The sequence below is a fragment of the Epinephelus fuscoguttatus genome, linkage group LG10 (genome assembly GCF_011397635.1).
Source record: "Epinephelus fuscoguttatus linkage group LG10, E.fuscoguttatus.final_Chr_v1".
NCBI classification, from domain to species: domain Eukaryota; kingdom Metazoa; phylum Chordata; class Actinopteri; order Perciformes; family Serranidae; genus Epinephelus; species Epinephelus fuscoguttatus.
The window spans coordinates 21,621,166-21,640,755 of record NC_064761.1 but is presented as its reverse complement, the minus strand read 5'-3'; the positions used below and the strand labels follow the sequence as shown (position 1 = coordinate 21,640,755).

At 41.6% G+C, this 19,590-nt stretch overlaps 1 protein-coding gene across 5 annotated transcripts in view; it reads left to right on the top strand.

Annotated features, from left to right (window-relative positions):
- The window catches only part of alpi.1 (alkaline phosphatase, intestinal, tandem duplicate 1), a 135,561-nt gene extending 124,082 nt beyond the window's left edge, over nt 1–11,479 (top strand). For all 5 annotated transcript variants that reach the window (XM_049589083.1, XM_049589079.1, XM_049589081.1 and 2 more), the window contains 9 exons: nt 187–302; nt 1,566–1,740; nt 4,589–4,761; nt 4,882–5,016; nt 5,105–5,180; nt 5,930–6,064; nt 8,333–8,524; nt 8,893–9,009; nt 10,245–11,479. In XM_049589083.1, coding sequence (XP_049445040.1) covers nt 189–302; nt 1,566–1,740; nt 4,589–4,761; nt 4,882–5,016; nt 5,105–5,180; nt 5,930–6,064; nt 8,333–8,524; nt 8,893–9,009; nt 10,245–10,519 — 1,392 coding nt within the window. In that variant the 5' untranslated portion in view covers nt 187–188 and the 3' untranslated portion in view covers nt 10,520–11,479. The remainder of the gene's footprint in view (nt 1–186; nt 303–1,565; nt 1,741–4,588; nt 4,762–4,881; nt 5,017–5,104; nt 5,181–5,929; nt 6,065–8,332; nt 8,525–8,892; nt 9,010–10,244) is intronic.
- The last annotated feature ends 8,111 nt before the right edge of the window (nt 11,480–19,590 follow it).

Below are 19,590 nucleotides of genomic sequence, written 5' to 3'. Positions count from 1 at the left end.
ACAGGGGACAGTCTTCTGGTGTCGGAACAGCAAAACCTTCACTGAATGTGAACACAAGAAAACAGCTTTTTAAATCATTGATTGTCTTTCACTATCTCAGTAAACTAAGATGAACTGAGATAGTGGAACTGAAAATAAATGGTGGATCCATATCAGTGACATTACCTGTAAATCATTGTCTCCCAGGGATGGGTGTGTCCACGGTGTCGGCAGCTCGAATTCTACGAGGTCAGATGGAAGGCGGATCAGGGGAGGAGACAATGCTGGCCATGGACACCTTCCCATATGTGGCCCTGTCAAAGGTGACACAATGACACTGGTGACCTGTGGTTTATCAGTCATTATATATTCACAGATGATCATAGTGTGGACAACAGTACAAATTCTAATTTGAAAGAGCCAGCAGGGTTTCACCATATAACATCAGCTTTGTTTTACAAATTATTTCCCATTTCACAGAAAGAAGACTTTTCTAAAATTTATGTTTTTGGCTGTGCTGTTCTCATGACTACATGTTTTATCCACTATATTCATTCCTCTTAAATATAACTTTTAAACCAATATTTTTCTCCACAGTTTGTGTCTGAAAATTTATTCATTTTTAATTTTTGCAATATAAGCATTCATCACTTACAGAAAATAACTGTGCATGCTGTCCTGATTACAGTTTAACATTTATTATAACTTTTAACACTCATTGCTACATTTCCTTAAAACATTGGATTTGTTTTAGCCTATTTGTAATTTTAGATTTTAAAAAAACAGCAATGAAGCACTTTTCACATATTTGGGGTTTTTTTTCAAAATAATTTACAATGAAGTAATGGAAATGGGCCAAAGTTCCATTTTTATTGTTTCATTCCTCTGCACTCTATGACCGGAATTGCTTTGCCGACACACACATGCACGTGCATGCGCACACACGTACACTCACTATCAACACTGTTATCAGTAGATGGACTCCAGGGATGAGATGTGTTGTCAGATGCTGTGTATGTGTGTGCATGTGTTTGTGCGTGCACGCGTGTCCATACTTGCGTGTGACAGAGTATTGTTACCACATGCTAATTCACTTATGTCATTTAGGCATATGTACGTAGTAGGTGTCTGTGGTTTCTTGGTAAATTAGTACAGAGTGACACATGGAGAAGGAGGGAGAAAAACACAGTGAGAGCGGATGAACACCCCAGTTTAAAGAGTGGATGGTTAGTGGCTTAGTGTCTGTGTCCATTTCACATGCTTTGTTCTCTTAACATGTTACATCTTGCCTCATGCCATCCCGCTGTGACTTAAGCCCTAAAGGCTTTGTGTGAGAAGAGTTTCGAGGGATTTAGCTAAAACTAACACTTTAACTGAAAACACTGAGATTTTGGATGATCAAGTTAAAAAAAATCAGGTTTTCGGTCAAGTATAATCCCTCAGTCATTGTAACGTGAATGAGTCTGAGTATTCAGAGTCTTCTGTGTCTCTGTGTTCTAACTTATAGCGTAGAAATGAAAACACTACTTTAAATTTTTGTCTATTTCCTGGCGTATTCTTCAATGATGTTTGTTTCTACTCCACAGACCTACAGTGTGGATAAGCAGGTGGCAGACAGCGCCAGCACAGCTACAGCCTACCACTGTGGGGTGAAGGCCAACGCCAAGACAGTGGGGCTCAGTGCTAAAGCAGTGGCGTACGAATGTAACACCACCTTTGGTAACGAGGTGTACTCAGTACTACGGCGTGCTAAAGCACAAGGTACAAACACTGGCTGGCTTGGCTAAGTATAATGGGTGTGCTGGTGTAATAGAAAGGTCAATTGGTTTGAATTAAACCCTTATCTCAAGATACGCAATGACCATATCTGCTGCAGAGTAAAATATCATCTGATAAGCATGTTCCCTGCTACCTGAACGTCACCAGGTATAGTTCAATGTTCAGAATATGAATAATTAAGAGATCATTCCACATTGGCCAGCCTTCTTGGCTTATAATCATAAGTACTGTGCACCAGTGCATTGTTTGTGTGCAACTGTCTGTGTGTCAAGGTCATTGGCGTCCATTATTAGAAATATTGTATTCTGGGGCGTCAGTGGCTTAGTGGTAGAGCATGCGCCCGATGTACAAGGCTGTTGCCGCAGTGGCCTGGGTTCGAGTCCAGCCTGTGGCCCTTTGCTGCATGTCATCCCCTCTCTCTCTCTCCCCCTTTCACACTTAACTGTCCTGTCCATTAAAGGCAAAAAATCTTAAAAAAAAGAAATATTGTACTCACTATGTATCAACCCCTTACGAAAATTAACTTAAGTATGACTATGATATCAGAATTGTATAGTGTCCTATAGTAAGTTTTTTTTTTAAGTATTTTTCACCTCATCTTTGGTTAAGAGTACAACACTAGTGATACTACTACTAGCCAACTTTGTAGACTTACTGTTGTAATTTTCCATTGTGCATCCAACAAAAACATAGGTATAATATAGAAACACTATAGTGACACTATCTAAAACTCCTTAGTTTAACTATAGTAATTTCCTATAGTACCTGAAAAACCAAAGAAGTACGACAGGAAATACTATAGAGATACTTGTAAACTTAATTTCACTATAGAGCCCTGTGTCCACCAAATACTTTCGGTATGGTGCCTTTGGAACCTGTATGAACAGTGGTTACATAAGCCTAAAACCAGCCACAACTCGGCCCTGAGCAAGAGTGACCATCTGCTATTGACCAATCAATGGACTGCAGTGTTCACAGCTCCACCTTTTAGTACCAGATCTGTCTGCTAGGTACCCCAACAGAAGGGTGACCAAAAATAGGAAGGGTTCAGAACGGTTCTATTGGTACCATCCACAACTTTTCACAGTAGAAACGGAAAAAAAGCGTACCAAACTGAACTGTACTGTGCTGTACTGCTTGGTGGAAACGGGGCTTAAGATCACTATAGCCAATTCTGTAGTATTACTGTAGTAATTATCTATAGTGCATTCCATAAAAAAACATGGAATTAGCATAGTAATACCGATAGTTTTGGCCCATCTGTGGTCCTAATGCATCTTTAGGCCCGTTTCCACCGCAGGAACTTCAGGGTAATTTTATGGGGCCGGGGCCGTTGGTGTGTGTCTCCACCGCAGGAACCACCCCCAAAGGACAGAGTTCCGGAACTTTTACAGGGGCTAAACAAGTCCCTGCCTCGGAGTAGGTACTCAGAACGGCCCCGAAAGACTCCTGGCTGGGGCTTGGGGATTACTTGGTGCTGATTGGATATACTCAAGGCGGGATGTGACGTTTTGTAATTAATAACATGGTTATCGTAGATTTACTGGGCTAACCGTTAGCTGTTAGTGGTGTCTGTATTAACTCAATAAACAGTCCGTGGAAAAAAAATTTTTCCAGCGGATATCTTAGTTACAACATGATTGAGCTAGCAAAGCAGTTTCGTGTTGCTATGTGTGGTATTTATTCAGTTTTGGGAAATCACGATGTCTAGAAAGCATCAGCTGATAGGGACAGCTAACAGCAGCAGGACGTCATCTGTTAAAAGCCTCCCGTTGTCTGATACGACATGAAACTACTCCAGTTAGCTCAATTATGTTGTAACTGAGACATCCGCTGGAAAAAAATGTTTTTTCATGGACCGTGACTGGAGTTATTACAGACACCGCTAACGGTTAACGGTGTCCCTACGCCCCTACGTCGCCCCGGTCATAATGGTCGTGCAACAATTACGTCACACACAGAGCCCGGTAACTTTACAGGAACCTTCCTCCTACTCCTACTTGTGTCACCACTGCATGGTACCAAAAGTACTAAAGATACAGTAGCTACCTGAATAGCTATTGTGTTGTATTTAAAAGGCGCTGGAGCATTTCCCATAAAGCCAATTTCAATTATTAAAAAAAGTTTCTATAAGGCAGTTTGTGTGAACATCAAAGGTTGGAGCCAAAAACTGCTAAGTTTTCCAAGGGCAAGTAATTGGGAGTTTAGAGTAGAGTAGAGTTAACTTTATTGTTTCTGAGGGAATATTTGTCTTGGGCACAGTGCTACAGCTCATTGCCTCACATAAAAAACTTCACAAAACAACATCAAAACATCTTAAAACACAAGGGACATGACAAATTTGACCTTGGCGACACAGTGGCTTCAAAAAGATCCTGTAAGACTTAATGTGCAAATGTGCCAAGTGCTAATTTAATTGAATTCAATCATTGGTATTTAGACCAGCAAACACCACATAACATATGTAAAGAGCAGTTCTATCCTCTGTTCACTCATTCATTGCCATAATAACAAGCTTTTCTAGAGAGTTATATGGCTAACTGGAACCTCATTTACCTCTCCCCCTGGGCTTCATTACTTAAAGCCAGTAAAGACAGCAGGACTTTGGCTACACCCACTACAGTAAAAACTGAGCCAGCATCATTATTTCTTCCTCCAGAGCAGCTCCATGTCCAAGAACAAATATGTAAACCTCCAATGTGCATTGTTAAGGTTGCACTGTCATTTGTTAGTTGGTAATTTGTACCAGGCACAAAAAAATCACTTCACGTTGTGTGTGATTGCCTTAACAGTTCTCCTTCTGATTTGGGTGTGTCTCTGCTTTGTCCAGGTAAATCGGTTGGCATAGTGACCACCACCCGCGTCCAGCATGCCTCCCCGGCCGCTGCTTATGCCCACTCTGTCAGCCGCAGTTGGTACAGTGATGCAGATCTTCCTCCCAGCGCTCACCGGCAGGGCTGCGTCGACATTGCAACCCAACTGGTCACCAATGTTGACATTGATGTACGTAAGAACAATTCCGAGCAATTGTAATCTTTCATCTTGGTCCAGGACTCACTCATTTAATATCTATCTGGACACTCTTAAGTTTCATGATCCCATTCTGTCTGGTGTCCCTTTAAGGTGATTCTGGGAGGAGGGAGGATGTACATGACACCAAGAGGGACCTCAGACCCCGAGTACCCAACCTCCAACTCTCGCAAGGGGGACCGCAAAGACAAGAGAAACCTCATTAACGTGTGGCTGAAGGCTAAACCTGTAGGATTATTTAACAATACTGTTCCATATTTCCATATATCTTAAGGTTTGAGTCTCAGATTCAAGTTTACTCTGGTTTGTTTTTCAGAACAAGAAGTCACACTATGTTTGGCACAGGAAGGAGTTTGACGAGATAAATGTTAAAGCTACTGACCGGCTCATGGGTGGGTATAAATGTGTTAACACACTCATGCACTTACTGCAGTATATAAAACACACACAGATACCATACACACGACACACAAGACTGATAGACACATATCAGTGTATACACACATAATGTACACACTCACACAAGCAATATAATACTCAGGTGTTGGCAGATAAACTTATCTAGGTTACAAAACAGTCAATTGCTGAGAAACAAGAGGGTTCCAGTAATGCCAACTATTGTCTTTACAACCATGTCAAGTAATCATGATGGTAAACTATAAACTCACAGTTTGGTGGTATTATCACCTCTAACTACAAAGATAAAACCTAAGGGAACGTTTCTTGCTGTGATGATGTGTACAGCAGTATATGCAACAGAATTGTTATCATCTTGCACATCTATAGCTCATGTATGTGTTGCAAATAGATATCAGCTATTAGGTTTTATTGCTATTATTATTAGCATGATTGGAGCATGTCTTAACAGTCTAAACCTGGAATGTTCAGACTGTTAACTTTTCAAAATAGAAATAGTACATTGAAATAGTGATTGATTTATGATTAAATGGGATTCATTGTCATGGAAGCAGCTTGGATTTTAACTGACAATGTTGCCAGGCTTCAGCTTCGCGTTTTCTCTCACTGTTCTTCAGCTCTGACAGTTTAGACTGACCTCTGCATTACCACCTTAGTTTGCTACAAAACTTTTTTTTTCTACAGTGCTTTTAAAATATTTTCTGCTTTTCTTCTGTGGTTTCAGGTCTGTTCGAGCCGAAGGACATGCGATTTGAGGTTTTCCGGAACAGCACACGCGACCCCTCCATTGTGGAGATGACAGAGAAGGCCATACAAATCCTCAGCAAGAATCCCAAAGGATACTTCCTGTTTGTGGAAGATGAGTACTATATCAGCAGTCCTCTAATTTAAAATGTCATCAAGCATGACATTGTGGGAATCATGAAGAAAACATGATTTTGCCAAGTAGGACATGATCCTGGATCAACAGCCCACAACCTTCTGACATTATCAGTGTGCTGCTCCTGTGCGTCTTTCAAAATCCCTTTGTGCTTCTTCAGAGCTGAGCTAGTTTTCCAAATTGAAGTTAGTACAACTGCACAAAATCCTCAGTAACAATGAACAAAAACCTTGTAAGCAACTGCAGGGTTAGCGAGTTAGCTTGCTAAGTAGGTAGGCTATGCTAACAAGTAAGCTTGCAAATAGGCTAAAATGATAGCGAGTTACCTTGCTAAGTAGGTAGGCTATGCTAAGAAGTAAGCTTACCAATAAGCCAAACATTTGTGAGTTAGCTTGCTAACTAGGTAGGCTATGCGGGAACTGCCCATTGGTCCGACAGCCCATTGTTCTGACCATATTAAACCCATTGTTCCGAAGTCCCGTTGTTCCAAAATCATCATGATTCCCTGTGGTTAAGGTCTGGTTAGGTTTAGGCACAAAAAACACTTGGTTAGGGTCAGGAAAAGATCATGGCGTGAGTTAAAATGAAAAAGACAGTGGCATACACGTAAGCCGTGAGCCTGCTTCACCTCAAGCCTTTCCCAGCTGACCCAGAACCAGTCGCGGCGCACCATCAAGGTAGAAATACGCCCGCTGGGAGCCGTTCAGTACCGTGGACCGTCGGACTAATGGCATGTCGAACCAATGACATGGACCAGGCTATGCTAACACTTAAGCTTGCAGTGAGCTAAAAATATTAGCGAGTTAGCTTGCTAAGTTGGTAGGCTATGCCAACAAGTAAGCTTGCCAATAGACTAAAATGTTAGCAAGTTAGCTTGCTAAGTAGGTAGGCTATGCTAACTAGTAAGCTTGCCAATAAGCCAAAATGTTAGTGAGTAAGCTTGCTAAGAAGGAAGGTTATGCTAACAATTAAGCTTGCCAATAGGCTAAAATGTTAGCGAGTGAGCTTGCTAAGTACGAAAGCTATGCTAACAATTAAGCTTGCCAAAAGGCTAAAATGTTAGCAACTTAGCTTACTAAGTAAGTAGGTTATGAATGACACAAAATTTCTAGTCTATTTGCAAGTGTACTTATTAGCATAGCCAACCTATTAGCAAGCTAACTCACTAACCTTGCAGTAGCTTACGAGGTTTTTGTTCAATGTTACTGAGAATTTTGTTCCACTGTACTAACATCCCTTTGGAAAACTAGCTTAGCTCTGAAGAAGCACAAAGGAATTTTTGAAAGAAGCACAGCAGCAGCACACTGATGATGTCAGAGGGCTGTGATTGGTTGATTGCAATGTTGTGATGTGGGATGTTATGCTGTGTTTCAGGCAAGTTTCTGAGCCCGTAAGTCACCGCTTCAAGTCACGACTTCATAGCGTTTCAGGCAAGTCACGCCAAACTCTCAAAGCAACATGGCAGACTGTGCGGGGTTTATGTTTGTGTATGATCACTTCTGTCACCAAAGGTGCCGGTTCCTTCCTCATTTGAGCGAAACGGAGGAGGAGAAACAGCGCATAAGGTCACAGATGCTATTATACTTTTTATTTTATGTTATCTGTGTGTTTGGTATTTTATATTGATTTATTCTTGCACTGGAAACCAGCTGTTAGAGCGGCTGCCAATAATGTGTTAACATTTGGGTTATTTTATGTCTGTTTCTCACCGTGTATCACCTGCATCAACATCGTATCAATGGGGCTGCCCTTGCTGTTTAGAAGAGTAAGGTAATTGGTTTAGAGGGCGACGTCAGAAAGCGTAACTGGGAGTACGTCGATCTGGTACAAGTTCACGGGTGGTAAGTTACGGGTTTGACTGCCGTTCTAGTGCACTTTCACGGGTAGAAGGTTGTAAAAAAACAAGTTGCAGGTTGCCTGGAATGCGCTGTTAATCCAGGAGCATATCCTACTTGGCAAAATCATGTCATGCGTGAAGAAGTATAGACATGGTGGTAAGAATACGTGGCTGCCAATGTAAAACAGGGTATTTATTCTTAATTTTTTTAAAATGTTGTCTTTAAGATTCTGTGGATTACCCAACAGCACCCAACACTTGTTTTAGAAGAAGACAAAAACAAAATATTGAATAATAAGACAGACAGTTTCCTTTTAACTGCTGCTAAAATGATTGTTCTGGAGGTACACTAGCAAGATATTTCAAGCCAAGTCTAATTTACTTTTTTTTGTTTTTTGCTGTTCTTTTACGAGGGAGAATTGATCATGGCCACCATGACGGCATCGCCAAACTGGCACTGACAGAAGCTGTGATGTTCGACCGAGCCATCCAGCGTGCTGCACAGCTAACCAGAGAATCCGACACTCTCACTGTGGTCACAGCTGACCACTCCCACGTCTTCACGTTCGGTGGTAACACACCTCGAGGGAATCCCATCTTCGGTATGGTTAAAAGCACTCGCATGCAGTCCAGATTTAAATTGGCATGAAGGTCAACCTCATGCACGTCAAATTTACAAAGTGCAGGAGGGAGAAAGAGTAAAGAATAACAGAGTGGATTTCTATCCGGATGCAAACCATATGTGGAAAATAGCAGAAGTAGCCTAGAGTGACTAATTTGTAGACATTACATGTGGAGGTGGTTGCATAATATTTAAGACTGTGGTTACGTAATTTGCATGTTAAAAGCTTCAACTTTATATCTGTGTCATAAAGTACATGTGAGTCTGTGCGCTCATTTTGCCTCTATGTGAAAAGACACCGTGACTGATGCATTATTGTCCACTTTTCCGACATTTCTTGTCATTCAGGTCTGGCACCAAAGAAAGCCGATGACAAAATGCCTTTCACCAGCATCCTGTATGCCAACGGTCCTGGTTATGTCCATATAAACGGAACCAGAGGCAACATCTCAATGGTAGATTATTGTAAGTACAAAGTAATGTCTTTCAGATGTGGCAGTCGTCTGTGCTGATGTGTGTACAGACAGCGTTAGCTGATGTGGTTATGGCTGACTCATGCCTGCGTTTTTCTCTCGGAAAGCAAAGATGAAATATGATGTTTGTGGCATTTACTCTGCTGTCTTCTGTTCCCTACACAGCCTTCATTGTGTGCATGTAACTGCGCTTAGAAAAAAGTTATTTGTATTTCTTTGTGGAATGCTGGACAGCAATGACCCAGTTCCTCCTCCTCTTGTTCTGCACCATTCGCTTTAATCATTGCATGAGTGTGTATATGTTTGAAGGTGGAAATATCTCTTTCCAGGGATGAATTATCTTTTAGAACCTCCAATTTTGTCTTTGTGAATGGACTGGCGTCACTTTATGTCTTTGGAACCGGTAGTTGTGTCTCAAAAGTGCACACTCAACCCATCTGGCACCTTAAGTAAACGTGCAATTACAAGAGAGGGATTCATTTCTTAAACTTTATGTATCCATCTGGAGAGTTATGAAGCGCTGTAAAAGTCAGCATTTATATTCTAATGAAGACTATGAAGCCAATATACTATTGCAGCATATTTTGAGAAGTAGAGGTACGATTAGCCAAAGGTGATAAAGGTTGCCCACAGAATTTTTGCCACAATCAATCCACAAAAGCAGCCTTTAACTAGAGAGCATCAAATGCATTATCTTATAACCTAAGGAACACTTTTGCATCCTACTTGTTTTATAGCTTTGTTTTTGGGGGCAAAAAAAATGTATGGAATCTGTCAGTACACTTTAGAAATGTCAGGCAGTAAATGCTGTAATTTCATCAAAATGATTTTAATTACCTCCTGGTTGTTGTAATTGAATATAATTAGGTAAATTACAGAAGATCTGCAAAACACCATTTTATGGGCAACAGCCACAGAAACATCTATGAGGCATATGTAACCTTAAAGCTATCCAAAGGTGCTCTGTGGAGTTGGTGGTATTTGAACTGACAAAAAAAAAGGCAAACCAGTGCTGTAAGCAAACAGTGATACTTTACAATGCCTCAGTAAATAGTCTACTGGGTTGCGGGTGACAAAGTCACAATGTAGAATGAAGTTCATCTTGGCTGACATCATAGTTAACTTATGGTGACACAGACTATAAAAGCATCTGTTTTGTGTTAACACTTGATGATCCAAGCACAGAGTCGCCTTGTTTTGTGACATTCTATACTCAATTCTCTCCAGACGACGAGGAGTACATGCAGCAGGCTGCTGTCCCATTGGATGCCGAGACGCACGGCGGGGAGGATGTGGCCATCTACGCCAAAGGCCCAATGGCTCACCTGTTCCATGGGGTGAAGGAGCAGAACTACGTGGCGCACGTCATGGCATACGCTGCCTGCTTAGAACCCTACACATACTGCCCTCCTCGCCCCCACAGCCGCACCTCAAGCGGGTGTGTGAACACAACGTCGAGCCTCCTGTTTGGCCTGCTTATCCTCCTCTGGTTACTTAGATGACCCCGAAAACACATACACACACACACACTAATATGCACACACACGTACATTGTATGCATGCAGCAATACAGACACTTAATGCACTCAACATTCATTAAGTACATGCACACACTTTAACGGTACGCACACAGGCTGGCAAGTCAGACCGCAGGGATTAACACACACATTACTGTATGTTAAATATACCCACATACATCCTGATAACTCAGTGTGCACTCACATGAGCTTGTAACCTAGATTGCATCCAAAATCCAGGCTTAAACATGCACGTAGTGGCGCTTATTTAGGTACAAACTAACAAACAGGAAGGCATTCACATGCACACCACTCTTTAAGAAACACTGCTGCCATTGTAGCGCCATCTGCTTTTTCTTCACAGGGACTTTTTCAAACCTGTACCTGCAACATGACTACTAACATGCACTAACTAGTTCTTTCATTAGTTAGTTAGATTTTTATTATTCTCCCCCTGTTTTCCAAAGTTAAATAGTTAAATACAAACTCTGCTACTATGCCGCTCACTCAGAGCAATCAGTCATTTGCAAGAAGTTGTAATAAGTATTGACACATTAATCCGAGGCTGCACTCAGATTAACTTGAAAGAAACAAGCAGGCTGAGGGCTCAATGTTCAGCTTGTGGACATTTAGACGGGACACACAGCTGTTGATGTACATGATCGTCATTGTCCACATGGAATGAATGACCAGACGGTACCAGAACTATGAGCCACCGTGCCATGCCAAAGCTGCGACACCAACAGTCCTTACAAGAACTCATCAACATGCTGTACCTCCTTCAGGAATGAAAATATGTAGCTTTTAAGGTTTTGTTTTTTGTATCTTGACCTCATTGGCTCCAAATAGTAAATCTGTTTTCTGTCAGATCACTTGATATGTAATCTATTTGGATTGTACATGAATGTATTTTATTAGCAAATATTTTGTCAATGTATTTTTATACCGTGTTTTTGCAAATGTTACGTAAACAATGATGAAAAAAAAATCACTTTTTCGTGGTGAGTCCTTTTTTCTTGCAAAAAGGAACATATTTTCACTGAGTACAGTAACCGTACATGACCATGTACAGTACAGGCCAAAAGTTTGGACACAACTTCTCATTCAATGCGTTTTCTTTATTTTCATGACTATTTACATTGTAGATTCTCACTGAAGGCATCAAAACTATGAATGAACACATGTGGAGTTATGTACTTAACAAAAAAAGGTGAAATAACTGAAAACATGTTTTATATTCTAGTTTCTTCAAAATAGCCACCCTTTGCTCTGATTACTGCTTTGCACACTCTTGGCATTCTCTCCATGAGCTTCAAGAGGTAGTCACCTGAAATGGTTTCCACTTCACAGGTGTGCCTTATCAGGGTTAATTAGTGGAATTTCTTGCTTTATCAATGGGGTTGGGACCATCAGTTGTGTTGTGCAGAAGTCAGGTTAATACACAGCCGACAGCCCTGTTGGACAACTGTTAAAATTCATATTATGGCAAGAACCAATCAGCTAACTAAAGAAAAACGAGTGGCCATCATTACTTTAAGAAATGAAGGTCAGCCAGTCCGGAAAATTGCAAAAACTTTAAATGTGTCCCCAAGTGGAGTCGCAAAAACCATCAAGCGCTGCAACGAAACTCACCTCTGCTTCTGAGGATAAGTTCATCCGAGTCACCAGCCTCAGAAATCGCAAGTTAACAGCAGCTCAGATCAGAGACCAGATGAATGCCACACAGAGTTCTAGCAGCAGACCCATCTCTAGAACAACTGTTAAGAGGAGACTGCGCGAATCAGGCCTTCATGGTCAAATAGCTGCTAGGAAACCACTGCTAAGGAGAGGCAACAAGCAGAAGAGATTTGTTTGGGCCAAGAAACACAAGGAATGGACATTAGACCAGTGGAAATCTGTGCTTTGGTCTGATGAGTCCAAATTTGAGATCTTTGGTTCCAACTGCCGTGTCTTTGTGAGACGCAGAAAAGGTGAACGGATGGATTCCACATGCCTGGTTCCCACTGTGAAGCATGGAGGAGGAGGTGTGATGGTGTGGGGGTGTTTTGCTGGTGACACTGTTGGGGATTTATTCAAAATTGAAGGCACACTGAACCAGCATGGCTACCACAGCATCCTGCAGCGACATGCCATCCCATCCGGTTTGCGTTTAGTTGGACGATCATTTATTTTTCAGCAGGACAATGACCCCAAACACACCTCCAGGCTGTGTAAGGGCTATTTGACCAAGAAGGAGAGTGATGGAGTGCTGCAGCAGATGACCTGGCCTCCACAGTCACCGGACCTGAACCCAATCGAGATGGTTTGGGGTGAGCTGGACCGCAGAGTGAAGGCAAAGGGGCCAACAAGTGCTAAACACCTCAGGGAACTCCTTCAAGACTGTAGGAAAACCATTTCAGGTGACTACCTCTTGAAGCTCATGGAGAGAATGCCAAGAGTGTGCAAAGCAGTAATCAGAGCAAAGGGTGGCTATTTTGAAGAAACTAGAATATAAAACATGTTTTCAGTTATTTCACCTTTTTTTGTTAAGTACATAACTCCACATATGTTCATTCATAGTTTTGATGCCTTCAGTGAGAATCTACAATGTAAATAGTCATGAAAATAAAGAAAACGCATTGAATGAGAAGGTGTGTCCAAACTTTTGGCCTGTACTGTATGTGCACATGCTTACAGGAGATAAAGAAAATTGCTCAGGCATACTTACAGACCATTAGTCCAAAGAATGTGTGACACAATTTCTGGACTATACGTGCCAAAATTTGTAATATTTCATTTTTAATGGTGTCAGACTGACATCCAGTTATCTCTTCGTTGAAACCACTCCCATCCCCTGGGCAAATGATATGTCTGCTCGACATCGCCTCCATCATTAGCTTACCATAAAACTACATCCCCGCAAGTCCCTCACATCCGAGATATTTTATGTATTTAAAATGCAATTTTGTGGTATTTATCAGCCTCTTGACCCTGAAAGGACAACTTATCAGCTGCTCAAAATGTGAAACAAATGTTCAGTTTGCCCATTAGTTAGGGTAAAACAGCTATTGACAGACTGTGTTGTTCCACCCCTTGTCAATGGGGGATGCTGCAGCACCCTCAGCACCTACCTTGCTGAACCCATGCCTTTGTCCATTTCGTTAAATTTCAATGCTTTTAGACAAAAAGCCTATTTTTTGGGCCTGTTACTTTCATAAAGATTTCCTAGAGCTGGGTGTACTGATTTACATTTAAAGAAATATTTAGGGATGGCTTGGCACAATTAGGTCTAATGTAATCATTAAAAAAGTCATTGCATTGGCATTGGCACTGGACTCTAGGCTTTAATCAGACAATTAAACACAAGGGAATCATCTCATTGTAAATGGATCAGTTAAAATACAGCTGTAATATATGTCATGCAAACACTCATGGGACTGCACTAACACTAACACTAATGTTTCCAAAATCCAAATACAATGGAAACCCTGGAAATATGACAATTACCACATGAACACACAGCATGCAGAAAGCCATCAGGTAACCATAGCATTCATGGAATAAGAAACAAAGGAGTTAATTTCATTTCAACATCAAGTCATACACTGAAGTGATACTTCAGTTACGCAGCTAAAACAAAGATCGACCCTGTGACCTTTCTGTAACAACGCGACATGGTAACAACATTTAAGAAAACTATCTCATTTAAGGCAAATGCCACGGCATCGACCTTTTTGAGATGATTGAGTTCATTGTGTGTCAACATATCCTCATACAGTGGTTTCTATAGCTTGTGAAAATGCACTCTCAACAGACAGCATGAAATTATGTGCCTTGTGCCTATTTGATGTCTAAGTAATAAGCAATCCACGAATGGTGGCGTCATGTTACGTACTTAACGTAAAGTGACGTAGATTAAGTTTAGGAAAAGAAACATGGTGACAATGTAATTTAAAGTTCACTTGGTTTCAAACACCAGTGTCCCGAGGGAAAGTCCTGTGTTGTTGCCTCCTTACACAGACTTTCTTTTTTACCCCCCTCAAGAGTGTAGAGTATAGCTGCAGCACAGGAGGCTGCAGTTTCAAGACTACAGTTCCGTAACCCTAGATTTTTGCGACAGCGCCACATACTGAATTAGATAACCCAGAACCGCATTTCAATTTTGCAGATGACGGACAACAAATAAGTGTGAGTACTAAAAGTGAATAAAGTTGGTTTAAAGTTAAAAACAAGTCTGTTGTCTTGAACTGGACCAGAAGGGGTAATGGCGGCTTGCCAAAGTGTACAATAAATTCATGTAACATTAGTTATGTATGATGAGCTTATTATAGTTTGCTGCAACTGCCTTAGCCTGTTTGTTTAGCTACATGGACGCCACATGGACGTTTCAGGCAAGACCCTTATTTAGCCTGCAGGCCTATTGTGTTCATCTCCCAATCAACACAGGTTCTATGGGTGGTTGCAGTCACTTCTAATTAACCCCATATTGACAGTGAATTGCCAGGATATATGTATATGATATACAGTACAGGCCAAAAGTTTGGACACACCTTCTCATTCAATGCGTTTTCTTTATTTTCATGACTATTTACATTGTAGATTCTCACTGAAGGCATCAAAACTATGAATGAACACATGTGGAGTTATGTACTTAACAAAAAAGGTGAAATAACTGAAAACATGTTTTATATTCTAGTTTCTTCAAAATAGCCACCCTTTGCTCTGATTACTGCTTTGCACACTCTTGGCATTCTCTCCATGAGCTTCAAGAGGTAGTCACCTGAAATGGTTTCCACTTCACAGGTGTGCCTTATCAGGGTTAATTAGTGGAATTTCTTGCTTTATCAATGGGGTTGGGACCATCAGTTGTGTTGTGCAGAAGTCAGGTTAATACACAGCCGACAGCCCTATTGGACAACTGTTAAAATTCATATTATGGCAAGAACCAATCAGCTAACTAAAGAAAAACGAGTGGCCATCATTACTTTAAGAAATGAAGGTCAGTCAGTCCGGAAAATTGCAAAAACTTTAAATGTGTCCCCAAGTGGAGTCGCAAAAACCATCAAGCGCTACAACGAAACTGGCACATGAGGACCGACCCAGGAAAGGAAGACCAAGAGTCACCTCTGCTTCTGAGGATAAGTTCATCCGAGTCACCAGCCTCAGAAATCGCAAGTTAACAGCAGCTCAGATCAGAGACCAGATGAATGCCACACAGAGTTCTAGCAGCAGACCCATCTCTAGAACAACTGTTAAGAGGAGACTGCGCGAATCAGGCCTTCATGGTCAAATAGCTGCTAGGAAACCACTGCTAAGGAGAGGCAACAAGCAGAAGAGATTTGTTTGGGCCAAGAAACACAAGGAATGGACATTAGACCAGTGGAAATCTGTGCTTTGGTCTGATGAGTCCAAATTTGAGATCTTTGGTTCCAACCGCCGTGTCTTTGTGAGACGAGAGAAAAGGTGAACGGATGGATTCCACATGCCTGGTTCCCACTGTGAAGCATGGAGGAGGAGGTGTGATGGTGTGGGGGTGTTTTGCTGGTGACACTGTTGGGGATTTATTCAAAATTGAAGGCACACTGAACCAGCATGGCTACCACAGCATCCTGCAGCGACATGCCATCCCATCCGGTTTATGCGCTTAGTTGGACGATCATTTATTTTTCAACAGGACAATGACCCCAAACACACCTCCAGGCTGTGTAAGGGCTATTTGACCAAGAAGGAGAGTGATGGAGTGCTGCGGCAGATGACCTGGCCTCCACAGTCACCGGACCTGAACCCAATGGAGATGGTTTGGGGTGAGCTGGACCGCAGAGTGAAGGCAAAGGGGCCAACAAGTGCTAAACACCTCTGGGAACTCCTTCAAGACTGTTGGAAAACCATTTCAGGTGACTACCTCTTGAAGCTCATGGAGAGAATGCCAAGAGTGTGCAAAGCAGTAATCAGAGCAAAGGGTGGCTATTTTGAAGAAACTAGAATATAAAACATGTTTTCAGTTATTTCACCTTTTTTTGTTAAGTACATAACTCCACATGTGTTCATTCATAGTTTTGATGCCTTCAGTGAGAATCTACAATGTAAATAGTCATGAAAATAAAGAAAACACATTGAATGAGAAGGTGTGTCCAAACTTTTGGCCTGTACTGTATGTTAAGAAAGGGCATGTTCACAAGATATCTATGTGCCAAATAATGTTAACAAGTCAAGTTTGACTTTTGTCCTGGTCTTTCTAAGGTGTAATTGCATTTGTTTACCATTCGTGAAACCATGGCGTGATTCAGCAAGCCCAATTAGATGTCGTATTAATTGTTGACTTATTGACTACTATAATGAATAATGGCCAACTTCAAAGGATAATAAAAGCATGTTGATATGATCTGTTTGTGTCAGCTACATTAAATCAGAGGTAGCCTTCTGATGCCAGTTTTACCCCACAATACATTACCAGGCAGTTCATTTTAATATAGTTGTGTAATATTGGAAGAGACGTTATATCGCCTATTCCGCAGCCTTACACTACATATTACCATGTTTGAGTCTGTCATGATAATGTAAAGCCTATATGAAGTGATTTTAGGGACACAAACTAAGCTTAATCTGGGACAGAGGATTCAAAATGTATTTTGGTTCAGTACTAGCTGAGGCCTAGTTGTCTGTTAAATGATCTCAAAATATTTAATTTGGCCAATTATGCTCTTTTTCTCTCTTTCCTGTGGACCACATTGTGCACCACATTGGTTCACAGGGGCACAACACAGCACACACAAAGCAGAAGCTGTCCCATCAGTCAGGGACGAAGTTGGCTTCCTTTCTCAAGCCACAACAGATTGTTTGTTTGCTTATTGTTTACTGTGTAAAGGGCGAATGTGTCTGTGTACTATATACACCGATCAGCCAAAACATTAAAACCACTGACAGGTGAAGTGAACAACATTGATCATCTTGTTACAATGCAATTTTCTGTTGGGAAACCTTGGGCTCTGACATTCACGTGGTTGCTACCTGACACGCTCCACCCACCTAAACTCCAGTGTAGACCAGGTACCCCCCCTCATGGCAACAGCATTCCTAAGTAACAGCTGCCCCCTCAACAGGACAATGTGCCATACCACACCACACCACAAATACGGCTCAGAAATGGTCCGAGGAACAAGACAAAGAGCTCAAGGCATTGACCTGGCCTCCAAATTCCTTGGATCCCGATCTGATCAAACATCTGTGGGATGTGCTGTTACCCAACCTCACAACCCACAGGACTCAAAAGATCTGAAGCCAACGCCCTAATGCCAGAAGCTATAGGACACCTTCCAGAGGTCCTGTGTTCATGCCTTAGCAGGTCAGAGGCAAGTCCGGTCCAAGGAGGACCTACCATGAATCAGAGGTACCTCTGGGGTAGCAGCACATTCCTCAGATGTTCGATCAGATTGGGATCTGGGATATTTGAAGGCCAAGTTAATGCCTTGAGCTCCTTGTCCCATTCCTGGGGTCATTCCTGTGCCGTTTTTGTGGTGTGGCATGGTGCATTGTCCTGCTGGGGGGCCACTGCCATCGACCAGTGCCGTTGCCATTAGGGGGTTTACTTGGTCTGCTACGGTGCTTGGTTGGGTGGAGCGCATCAAGTAGCATCCACATGAATGCCAGGATCCAAGGTTTCCCAGCAGAACATTGCACTGTAACGAGACAATCCATGTTATTCACTTCAACCTCCAGTGGTTTTAATGTTTTGGCTGATCGGTGCCCCCAGAGTCACCCTTGTGTATTGCCTCTTTCTAACCTTTGAAAGTATCTGGTTGAGACCTAGTCAAGTCATTTTTATCTATATCACACCAAATCATGACAGAAGTCTCCGTTACCCTCTCAGGACACTTTCCACATGGAGGTCTAGCATGTACGTGCAGTATTTATTTCTCCTGGGCATACTGAGCTAATTCTGCTAACTATATAAATTGCAGGTCTTCGCTACCGAGTTGAATTGTGAGGCAAAGTAGTATTTGATGGAATAAGTCTTTAAAACCATAAGTACTTCCTAGAAAGTATTATTTGGGTTGAATAGGCCTTTAAAACTATTACAGAAAGTATTTGGATGGAATACTGTCTTATTTGCGCTTTTGCGGTCATTCAATGTGGTGGGTGGTGCTGTGGCGAAGAACTAGGGTCCTAGAACTGCGGTCCTCATTTACTGCAGGAATTTAGTGTTGCCTCAGGGCGTTGGTCACATGATCACAGCCTTCCTAATTACGTGGGTAATGCATGAATTACTGGCTCGTGATTATGTGGGTTTTATACAAATCGTGGTGCATAACTTTCTGTAGGTATGCGTATGAACAATGCATGGGAACAGTTCGTCTTTGTATCTAACAGAGTCCGTGAAATGCTGTGTCCATCACACCTCATTGTCATACTTAAATTGTGATTTTGATGTCTCCAATGTGTCTCTCCGAGTTCTTGCTTGTCTCACAAAATCTTTCGTTGTAATACGTCCAAATGCTGATACTGACAAAAAACTACGTGACCTTGTGACGTTCCGTCTGAACCACAAGGCCAGACAGTGTAACAGTGCCGAGGATTTTTTTTCAACCGCACTGCTGAAAAACATCCCTCCGTCAGACCCACCTGCACACACACAGACTCACATGTTATCAATTAATTCCGCCACAAATTCAAATAAATGGTCAGTCAGCTAGAAAACTGTTTTAACAAAGCTCACACATGAGCTGCAGAGGTCTGAAAAAGTGCAATGTAATATCTTATAATATATGGTACCATAAAACACTGTAATCATCATCGTCATCATCATTACATGATGATTTATGGCGGCTGTAAGTCAATACTGAGTAAAGCTGCTCCTGGTTAACGTTCACCATCAAGTGTTCTGTATTACAGCTGTGTTTGTGCTTAATCTACCTGTTAATAATAAACACAAATAAAAACAGATAATGGATTTATTACATCACAGTTAGGATTAATGATTATTTATGTCATCTATGTCATTTTGAATTTATTGCACTGTCAAACAAATAGAAAGATTTTCTGAGCAAAGCTTTTAACATAATATTTATTTGATGAAACAC